This window comes from Pezoporus occidentalis, unplaced genomic scaffold (genome assembly GCF_034315485.1).
Source record: "Pezoporus occidentalis ecotype Australia unplaced genomic scaffold, CSIRO_AGI_Poc_V1 ctg1364, whole genome shotgun sequence".
Lineage (NCBI taxonomy): Eukaryota > Metazoa > Chordata > Aves > Psittaciformes > Psittacidae > Pezoporus > Pezoporus occidentalis.
Genome location: NW_026913172.1, coordinates 2803 through 14158, shown reverse-complemented (window position 1 = coordinate 14158; position 11356 = coordinate 2803). Strand labels below are relative to the sequence as shown.

The following is an 11356-nucleotide window of genomic DNA, read 5'->3' as shown; positions in this document are numbered from 1 at the left end:
AAAACCCCGTTTTTCACCCCAAAACCCCCGTTTTTTCGCCATGCTCATTATGGGATGTCTCTCTCCCCATAGGAGATGCTGAAGGACGAGGTGCGCACGCTCACCTACCGGAACTCCATGTTCCACAACCGCCACCTCTTCAAGGACAAGGTTGTGCTGGACGTGGGCAGCGGCACCGGGATCCTCTGCATGTTCGCGGCCAAGGCGGGGGCCAGGAGGGTCATTGGGGTAAGGGGGGGGCCTAAAGGGGGTCTATGGGGTCCTATGGGGTCCTAAAGGGGGTCTATGGGGTCCTAAAGGGGGTCTATGGGGTCCTATGGGGGTCTATGGGGTCCTATGGGGGTCTATGGGGTCCTAAAGGGGGTCTATGGGGTCCTATGGGGGCTTGAAGGGGGTCTATGGGGGCTGTGGGGGTCCTATGGGGGGCAGGGGGGGTCCTATGGGGTCCTAAAGGGGGTCTATGGGGTCCTTAAGGGGGTCTATGGGGTCCTAAAGGGGGTCTATGGGGTCCTAAAGGGGGTCTATGGGGGCCTGTGGGGGTCTATGGGGGGTCTGTGGGGTCCTAAAGGGGGTCTATGGGGTCCTAAAGGGGGTCTATTGGGGTCTATCGGGTCCTATGGGGGCCTGTGGGGGTCCTAGGGGGTCCTAAAGGGGGTCTATGGGGTCCAGTAGGTGGTCTGTGGGGTCCTCAAGGGGGCTGTGGGGGCCCTATGAGGGCTTAAAGCGGGTCTATGGGGGCTTGAAGGGGGTCTATGGGGTCCTAAAGGGGGTCTCTGGGGTCCTAAAGGGGGTCTGTGGGGTCCTATGGGGGGCAGGGGGGGTCCTATGGGGGTCTCTGGGGTCCTAAAGGGGGTCTATGGAGGCTTAAAGGGGGTCTGGGGGGTCCTATGGGGGACTGTGGGGTCCTAAAGGGGGTCTATGGGGTCCTAAAGGGGGTCTGTGGGGGTCCTATGGGGGGCAGGGGGGGTCCTATGGGGTCCTAAAGGGGGTCTATGGGGTCCTAAACGGGGTCTATGGGATCCTAAAGGGGGTCTGTGGGGTCCTATGGGGGGCAGTTGGGATTCTATGGGAGGCTGTGGGGGTCCTATGGGGGGCACGGGGGGTCCTATGGGGTCCTAAAGGGGGTCTCTGGGGTCCTAAAGGGGTCTATGGAGGCTTAAAGGGGGTCTGTGGGGGTCCTATGGGGGTCCTGTGGGGTCTTAAACGGGGTCTGTGGGGGCTTAAAGGGAGTCTATGGGGCCTAAATGGGTCTATGGGGTCTGTGGGGGGCTATAGGGGTCTATGGGGGTCCTATGGGGTCTTAAAGGGGGACTTGAAGGGGGTCTGTGGGATCTTAAAAGGGCAACAGGGGGGTTATGGGGCTCTGTGGGGTTCTATGGGGTTCTATGGGGTTCTATGGGGCTCTATGGGGCTCTATGGGGCTCTATGGGGTTCTATGGGGCTCTATGGGGCTGGCCGTGGGTCTCACCCCCCCTCGCCCCCCAGATCGAGTGTTCCAGCATCTCCGACTACGCCGTCAAGATCATCAAAGCCAATAAACTGGATCATGGTGAGAGCCTGCCCCATAGCGCCCCATAGTGACCCATAGCGACCCATAGAGACCCATAGCGCCCCATAGAGACCCATAGCGCCCCATAGAGACCCATAGCGACCCATAGAGACCCATAGCGCCCCATAGAGACCCATAACTGACTCATAGCACCTCATAGTGACCCATAACTGACCCATAGCACCTCATAGTGACCCATAACTGACCCATAGCACCCCATAACTGACCCATAGCACCTCATAGTGACCCATAACTGACCCATAGTGACCCATAGTGACCCATAACTGACCCATAGCACCCCATAGTGACCCATAGCGCCCCATAGTGACCCATAACTGACCCATAGCACCCCATAGTGACCCATAGCGCCCCATAGTGACCCATAACTGACTCATAGCACCTCATAGTGACCCATAACTGATCCATAGCGCCCCATAGTGACCCATAGCGCCCCATAGTGACCCATAACTGACCCATAGTGGCCCATAACTGACCCGTAGCACCCCATAGTGACCCATAGCGCCCCATAGTGACCCATAGCGCCCCATAGCCGCCCCATAACTGACCCATAGCACCTCATAGTGACCCATAACTGACCCATAGCGCCCCATAGCGCCCCATAGTGACCCATAGCCGCCCCATAACTGACCCATAGCACCTCATAGTGACCCACAACTGACCCATAGCACCTCATAGTGACCCATAACTGACCCATAGCACCCCATAGTGACCCATAGCACCCCATAGTGACCCATAGCACCCCATAGCCACCCCATAACTGACCCATAGCACCTCATAGTGACCCATAACTGACCCATAGCGCCCCATAGTGACCCATAACTGACCCATAGTGACCCATAACTGACCTATAACTGACCCATAGCACCCCATAACTGACCCATAGTGACCCATAACTGACCCATAGTGACCCATAACTGACCTATAACTGACCCATAGCGCCCCATAACTGACCCATAGCGCCCCATAACTGACCCATAGCGCCTCATAGTGACCCATAACTGACCCATAGCACCCCATAGTGACCCATAGCGCCCCATAGTGACCCATAACTGACCCATAGCACCCCATAGTGACCCATAGCACCCATAGTGACCCATAGCCCCCATAGTGACCCATAGCACCCCATAGTGACCCATAGCTGACCCATAGTGACCCATAACTGACCCATAGCACCTCATAGTGACCCATAGCACCCCATAGTGACCCATAACTGACCCATAGTGACCCATAACTGACCCATAGTGACCCATAACTGACCCATAGCACCTCATAGTGACCCATAGCACACCATAGTGACCCATAGCGCCCCATAGTGACCCATAACTGACCCATAGCACCCCATAGTGACCCATAACTGACCCATAGTGACCCATAACTGACCCATAGCACCTCATAGTGACCCATAGCACACCATAGTGACCCATAGCACCCCATAGTGACCCATAACTGACCCATAGCGCCCCATAGCCGCCCCATAACCCCCTCTGTGCCCCCCATTGCAGTGATCTCCATCATCAAGGGCAAGGTGGAGGAGGTGGAGCTGCCGGTGGCCAAGGTGGACGTGATCATCAGCGAGTGGATGGGCTACTGCCTGTTCTACGAGTCCATGCTGAACACGGTCATCTACGCGCGGGACAAGTGGCTGGTCAGTGGGGCTGCCCCACAGCCTGCCCCATAGCCTGCCCCACAGCCTGCCCCATAGCCTGCCCCATAGAGCCCTATGGCACTGCCTGTTCTACGAGTCCATGCTGAACACGGTCATCTACGCGCGGGACAAGTGGCTGGTCAGTGGGGCTGCCCCATAGCCTGCCCCATAGCCTGCCCCATAGCCTGCCCCATAGAGCCCTATGGCACTGCCTGTTCTACGAGTCCATGCTGAACACGGTCATCTACGCGCGGGACAAGTGGCTGGTCAGTGGGGCTGCCCCATAGCCTGCCCCATAGCCTGCCCCATAGCCTGCCCCATAGAGCCCTATGGCACTGCCTGTTCTACGAGTCCATGCTGAACACGGTCATCTACGCGCGGGACAAGTGGCTGGTCAGTGGGGCTGCCCCATAGCCTGCCCCATAGCCTGCCCCATAGCCTGCCCCATAGAGCCCTATGGCACTGCCTGTTCTACGAGTCCATGCTGAACACGGTCATCTACGCGCGGGACAAGTGGCTGGTCAGTGGGGCTGCCCCATAGCCTGCCCCATAGCCTGCCCCATAGCCTGCCCCACAGCCTGCCCCATAGAGCCCTATGGCACTGTCTGTTCTACGAGTCCATGCTGAACACGGTCATCTACGCGCGGGACAAGTGGCTGGTCAGTGGGGCTGCCCCATAGCCTGCCCCATAGCCTGCCCCATAGAGCCCTATGGCACTGCCTGTTCTACGAGTCCATGCTGAACACGGTCATCTACGTGCGGGACAAGTGGCTGGTCAGTGGGGCTGCCCCATAGCCTGCCCCATAGCCTGCCCCATAGAGCCCTATGGCACTGCCTGTTCTACGAGTCCATGCTGAACACGGTCATCTACGCGCGGGACAAGTGGCTGGTCAGTGGGGCTGCCCCATAGCCTGCCCCACAGCCTGCCCCATAGCCTGCCCCACAGCCTGCCCCATAGCCTGCCCCATAGAGCCCTATGGCACTGCCTGTTCTACGAGTCCATGCTGAACACGGTCATCTACGCGCGGGACAAGTGGCTGGTCAGTGGGGCTGCCCCATAGCCTGCCCCATAGCCTGCCCCACAGCCTGCCCCATAGCCTGCCCCATAGAGCCCTATGGCACTGCCTGTTCTATGAGTCCATGCTGAACACGGTCATCTACGTGCGGGACAAGTGGCTGGTCAGTGGGGCTGCCCCACAGCCTGCCCCACAGCCTGCCCCACAGCCTGCCCCATAGAGCCCTATGGCACTGCCTGTTCTACGAGTCCATGCTGAACACGGTCATCTACGCGCGGGACAAGTGGCTGGTCAGTGGGGCTGCCCCATAGACTGATTTGTGCCCCATAGCTGCAGTTGTGCCCCATAGCCGCAATTGTGCCCCATAGACCCCATTGTGCCCCATAGCCGCAGTTGTGCCCCATAGCCCCCCACTGTGCCCCATAGACCCCCATTGTGCCCCATAGACCCCCATTGTGCCCCATAGACCCCCATTGTGCCCCATTGTGCCCCATAGCCCCCCATTGTGCCCCATAGATCCCCGATGGCCTCATCTTCCCCGACCGCGCCACCCTCTACGTGACGGCCATCGAGGACCGGCAGTACAAGGACTACAAGATCCATTGTAAGCAATGGGGGGGGTTGAGTCCTCCCAGCCACTAGGGGGCGCCCCCCCCGATCGATGTGGGGCTCGCCCCATTGACGGCTCCTGCCCCACACATCAGTGGGGTGTGGGTTCATCCCTCCCGACCACGAGGGGGCGCCCCATTGACGGCTCCTGCCCCACACATCAGTGGGGTGGGGGTTCATCCCTCCCGACCACGAGGGGGCGCCCCATTGATGGCTCCTGCCCCACACATCAGTGGGGTGGGGGTTCATTCCTCCCGACCACGAGGGGGCGCCCCATTGACGGCTCCTGCCCCACACATCTCTAGGGTGGGAGAACGTCAATGGGGTGGGGGTTCATCCCTCCGGACCACAAGGGGGCGCCCCATTGACGGCTCCTGCCCCACACATCTCTAGGGTGGGAGAACGTCTATGGCTTCGACATGTCGTGCATCAAGGACGTGGCCATCAGGGAGCCCTTGGTGGACGTCGTGGACCCCAAGCAGCTCGTGACCAACGCCTGCCTCATCAAGGTGGGCGCTGTGGGGCGCTCTGGGGGGGATCTATGGGGCGCTCTATGGGGTCTCTCTGTGATGTCTCTATGGTCTCTCTGTGGTCTCTATGAGGTCTCTCTATGGCGTCTCTATGGTCTCTCTGTGGTCTCTATGAGGTCTCTCTATGGTCTCTCTATGGCCTCTCTATGGTCACTCTATGGCGTCTCTATGGTCCCTCTATGGCGTCTCTATGGTCACTCTATGATCTCTCTATGGTCTCTCTATGGCGTCTCTATGGTCACTCTATGGTCACTCTGTGGTCACTCTATGGTCTCTCTATGGCCACTCTATGGTCTCTCTGTGGCCTCTATGGCCTCTCTATGGTCTCTCTATGGTCTCTCTATGGCCTCTCTATGGTCTCTCTATGGTCTCTCTATGGTCTCTCTATGGTCTCTCTATGGTCTCTCTATGGTCTCTCTATGGTCACTCTATGGTCTCTCTATGGTCACTCTATGGTCTCTCTATGGTCTCTCTATGGCCTCTCTATGGTCACTCTATGGTCTCTCTATGGTCTCTCTATGGTCTCTCTATGGTCTCTCTATGCCCTCTCTATGGTCTCTCTATGGCGCCTCTATGGTCTCTCTATGGCCTCTCTATGGTCACTCTATGGTCTCTCTATGGTCACTCTATGGTCTCTCTATGGCCTCTCTATGGTCACTCTATGGTCTCTCTATGGTCACTCTATGGTCTCTCTATGGTCTCTCTATGGTCTCTCTATGGTCTCTCTATGCCCTCTCTATGGTCTCTCTATGGCGCCTCTATGGTCACTCTATGGCCACTCTATGGTCTCTCTATGCCCTCTCTATGGTCACTCTATGGTCACTCTATGGTCTCTCTATGGCCTCTCTATGGTCTCTCTATGGTCACTCTATGGTCTCTATGGTCTCTCTATGGCATCTCTATGCCCTCTTTATGGTCACTCTATGGCGTCTCTATGGTCTCTCTATGGCGCCTCTCTATGGTCTCTCTATGGTCTCTCTATGGCCTCTCTATGGCATCTCTATGGTCTCTCTGTGGTCACTCTGTGGTCACTCTATGGCCACTCTATGGTCTCTCTATGGCCTCTCTATGGCATCTCTATGGTCACTCTATGGTCACTCTATGGCGTCTCTGTGGTCACTCTGTGGTCACTCTATGGTCTCTCTATGGTCTCTCTATGGCCTCTCTATGGCATCTCTATGGTCACTCTATGGTCTCTCTATGGTCTCTCTATGGTCTCTCTATGGCCTCTCTATGGCCTCTGTATGCTCTCTCTATGCTCTCTCTATGCTCTCTCTATGCTCTCTCTATGCTCTCTCTATGGTCTCTCTATGGCCTCTCTATGGTCACTCTATGGCCTCTCTATGGCGTCTCTATGGCCTCTCCATGGCGTCTCTATGGTCCTTCTATGGCCTCTCTATCGCCTCTCTATGGCCACTCTATGGTCACTCTATGGTCTCTCTATGGTCTATGGCCTCTCTATGGCCACTCTATGGCCACTCTATGGTCTCTATAATGTCTCTATGATCTCTATGATCTCTATGGTGTCTCTGTGGTGTCTCTCTGGGCGCAGGAGGTGGACATCTCGGTGGTGAAGGCGGAGGACCTGAGCTTCTGCTCTCTCTATGATGTCTCTATGATGTCTCTATGATGTCTCTATGATGTCTCTATGGTCTCCATGGTCACTCTATGATGTCTCTATGGTGTCTCTATGATGTCTCTATGATGTCTCTATGATCTCCATGGTCACTCTATGATGTCTCTATGATCTCTATGGTCTCTGTGGTGTCTCTCTTGCCGCAGGAGGTGGACATCTCGGTGGTGAAGGCGGAGGACCTGAGCTTCTGCTCTCTCTATGATGTCTCTATGATGTCTCTATGGTTTCTATGATGTCTCTATGATGTCTCTATGATGATCTCTATGATGTCTCTATGATGTCTCTATGATCTCTATGATGTCTCTATGGTCTCTATGATGTCTCTATGGTGTCTCTATGGTCTCTGTGGTCTCTCTGGCCGCAGGAGGTGGACATCTCGGTGGTGAAGGCGGAGGACCTGAGCTTCTGCTCTCTCTATGATGTCTCTATGATGTCTCTATGATCTCCATGGTCACTCTATGATGTCTCTATGATCTCCATGGTCACTCTATGATGTCTCTCTATGATGTCTCTATGGTCTCCATGGTCACTCTATGGTCTCTATGGTGTCTCTCTTGCCGCAGGAGGTGGACATCTCGGTGGTGAAGGCGGAGGACCTGAGCTTCTGCTCTCTCTATGATGTCTCTATGCTCTCTCTATGATCTCTATGATGTCTCTATGGTTTCTATGATCTCTATGATGTCTCTATGATCTCTATGATGTCTCTATGGTCTCTATGGTCACTCTATGGTCTCTGTGGTCTCTCTGGCCGCAGGAGGTGGACATCTCGGTGGTGAAGGCGGAGGACCTGAGCTTCTGCTCTCTCTATGATGTCTCTATGATGTCTCTATGGTTTCTATGATGTCTCTATGATGTCTCTATGCTCTCTCTATGATCTCTATGATGTCTCTATGATCTCTATGATGTCTCTATGATGTCTCTATGCTCTCTCTATGATCTCTATGATGTCTCTATGATGTCTCTATGATCTCTATGATGTCTCTATGGTCTCTATGATGTCTCTATGGTGTCTCTATGGTCTCTGTGGTCTCTCTGGCCGCAGGAGGTGGACATCTCGGTGGTGAAGGCGGAGGACCTGAGCTTCTGCTCTCTCTATGATGTCTCTATGATGTCTCTATGATCTCCATGGTCACTCTATGATGTCTCTATGATCTCCATGGTCACTCTATGATGTCTCTATGGTCTCTATGATGTCTCTATGGTCTCCATGGTCACTCTATGGTCTCTATGGTGTCTCTCTTGCCGCAGGAGGTGGACATCTCGGTGGTGAAGGCGGAGGACCTGAGCTTCTGCTCTCTCTATGATGTCTCTATGCTCTCTCTATGATCTCTATGATGTCTCTATGGTTTCTATGATGTCTCTATGATGTCTCTATGATCTCTATGATGTCTCTATGGTCTCCATGGTCACTCTATGGTCTCTGTGGTCTCTCTGGCCGCAGGAGGTGGACATCTCGGTGGTGAAGGCGGAGGACCTGAGCTTCACGGCCCCGTTCTGCCTGCAGGTGAAGCGCAACGACTACGTCCACGCGCTCGTCGCCTACTTCAGCATCGAGTTCACGCGCTGCCACAAGCGCACCGGCTTCTCCACCAGTGAGCGGCCAATCGGGGCGCGCCGGCGGGGCGGGGCCCAGCGCCGCGGGCCAATCGGCTCCGAGCTGCGGCGGGCAGGGGGCGGAGCCTCACGGGTGCCCCCCACCTGCTGGGGGTGTGGGGAGCAGCGCCTTTGGGCTGTTCCATTGCACCATGGGGGGGATGCATCAGCCCATAGGGGGGTTCCTGCCCCCCAAGTGTGGGTCCTGGCCCCCCAAGTGGGGGTCCTGCCAGCCAAATGTGAGTTCTGGCCCCCCAAGTGTGGGTCCTGACCCCCCAAGTGCAGGTCCTGCCCCCCAAGTGCGGGTTCTGGCCCCCCAAGTGGGGGTCCTGCCAGCCAAATGTGAGTTCTGGCCCCCCAAGTGTGGGTCCTGACCCCCCAAGTGCAGGTCCTGCCCCCCAAGTGCGGGTCCTGCCCCCCAAGTGTAGGTCCTGCCCCACAAGCTCCCAAGTGTGGGTCCTGACCCCAAGTGTGGGTCTTGCCAGCCAACTGTGGGTTCTGCCCCCTCAAGTGTGGGTCCTGGCCCCCAAGTGTGGGTCCTGCCCCCCAACTGTGGGTCCTGCCCCCCAAGTGTGGGTCCTACCCCCCAAGTGTGGGTCCTGCCCCCCATATGCGGGTCCTGCCCCCCAAGTGTGGGTCCTGCCCCCCAAGTGCGGGTCCTGCCCCCCAAGTGCGGGTCCTGCCCCCCATATGTGGGTCCTGGCCCCCCAAGTGCGGGTCCTGCCCCCCAAGTGCGGGTCCTGCCCCCCAAGTGTGGGTCCTGCCCCCCATATGCGGGTCCTGGCCCCCAAGTGTGGGTCCTGCCCCCCAAGTGTGGGTCCTGCCCCCCAAGTGTGGGTCTGGGCGCCCCACAGGCCCGGAGTCGCCCTACACGCACTGGAAGCAGACGGTGTTCTACATGGAGGATTACCTGACCGTCAAGAGCGGCGAGGAGATCTTCGGCACCATCACCATGAAACCCAACGCCAAGAACAACGTGAGCGGGGCACGTGGGGGGTGTGGGGCACATGGGGGGTGATGGGGGTGTGGGGCACGTGGGGGACAGTGGGGCACGTGGGGGGTGTGGGGCACGTGGGGGGCACGTGGGGCAGATGGGGGGTGATGGGGGTGTGGGGCACGTGGGGGACAGTGGGGCACGTGGGGGGTGATGGGGGGTGATGGGGGTGTGGGGCACGTGGGGGCAGTGGGGCACGTGGGGGGCAGATGGGGGTGATGGGGGAATGGGGGTGTGGGGCACATGGGGGGCAGTGGGGCAGATGGGTGATGGGGGTGGGAGGTACGTGGGGGGCAGTGGGCAGATGGGGGGTGATGGGGGTGTGGGGGGCAGTGGGGCAGAGGGGGGGTGATGGGGGTGTGGGGCACATGGGGGGTGTCAGTGGGGGGGGTGTGGGGCACATGGGGGCAGTGGGGCAGAGGGGGGTGATGGGGGAATGGGGGTGTGGGGCACATGGGGGCACGTGGGGGAATGGGGGCCAATGGAATGGGGGGCGATGGGGGTGATGGGGGGCGATGGAATGGGGGGCAATGGGGGGCAGTGGAGTAATGGGGGGTGATGGAATGGGGGGCAGTGGGGCAGATGGGGGGCAATGGGGGAATGGGGGGTGATGGGGGCAGTGGGGGAATGGGGGGTGATGGAATGGGGGGCAATGGGGGAATGGGGGGTGATGGAATGGGGGGCAGTGGGGGAATGGGGGGCAATGGAATGGGGGGCAGTGGAGTAATGGGGGGTGATGGAATGGGGGGCAGTGGGGCATGGGGGGCAATGGGGGAATGGGGGGTGATGGAATGGGGGGCAATGGGGGAATGGGGGGTGATGAAATGGGGGGCAGTGGGGGAATGGGGGGTGATGGAATGGCAGATGGGGGGCAATGGGGGGTGATGGAATGGGGGTGATGGGGGCAATGGAGGCAATAGGAGGAATGGGGGTAATGGCAGTGGGGACAATGGGGGAAGCAATGGGGGGACACTGGAGGCAATGGGGAGGACATGGGGGGCAGTGGGGAGGACATGGGGGGCAATGGGGGGCCCAGTGGGGGGAGTCAATGGGGGGGGACAATGGGGGGTGAATGGCAACAATGGGGGGAGCATTGGGGGCAATGGGGGGGACACAAGGGGGGCAATGGGGATATTGGTGGGGGCAATTGGGGGCAGTAGGGGTCAGTGGGAACAATGGGGATCAATGGGGGGCAATGGGGATCAATGGGGGGCAATGAGGATCAGTGGGGAACAATGGGGATCAATGGGGGGCAATGGGAACAATGGGGGTCAATGAGCGTCAATGGGGATCTGCCTCTTGGGGGACCCCCCCCTTGCCCCCCCCACCCCATAACCCCCCCATTTCCCCCCCTCTGCCCCATAGCGCGACCTGGACTTCACCATTGACCTGGACTTCAAGGGGCAGCTCTGCGAGCTCTCCTGCTCCACCGACTACCGCATGCGTTAGGGGGGACCCCAAAACGGGGGGGACCCCAAAATTGGGGGGGGGGACCCCAAAAATGGGGGGACCCCAAAACGGGGGGGGTCCACCCCAAAAACAGGGGGGACCCCAAATGGGAGGGACCCCAAAACGGGGGGACCCCCAAAAACAGGGGGGGACCCCCAAGCCTTCCCCCCATCACCCCCATTCAGTGTGGGGCTGGGGGTGTCAATCACCCCCCCCCCCCCATCACCACCATGGGGGGGTCCCCAATGGGCCCCCTTTATCCTAATGGGGGGGGGGGGGGCCCTGCTATTGGTTCCCCTCCCCCCATGATGGGG

At 58.3% G+C, this 11356-nt stretch overlaps 1 protein-coding gene across 1 annotated transcript; it reads left to right on the top strand.

The window, feature by feature from the left end:
* Window positions 1-72: 72 nt before the first annotated feature.
* Window positions 73-11069, top strand: PRMT1 (protein arginine methyltransferase 1; the record flags this gene model as incomplete). Its single annotated transcript, XM_062609336.1, has 8 exons — window positions 73-228; window positions 1486-1549; window positions 3073-3215; window positions 4748-4835; window positions 5234-5349; window positions 8448-8598; window positions 9454-9575; window positions 10959-11069. Coding segments are annotated over 8 exons (924 nt in total), but the record flags the coding sequence as incomplete, so codon positions are not given.
* Between the last annotated feature and the right edge of the window lie 287 nt (window positions 11070-11356).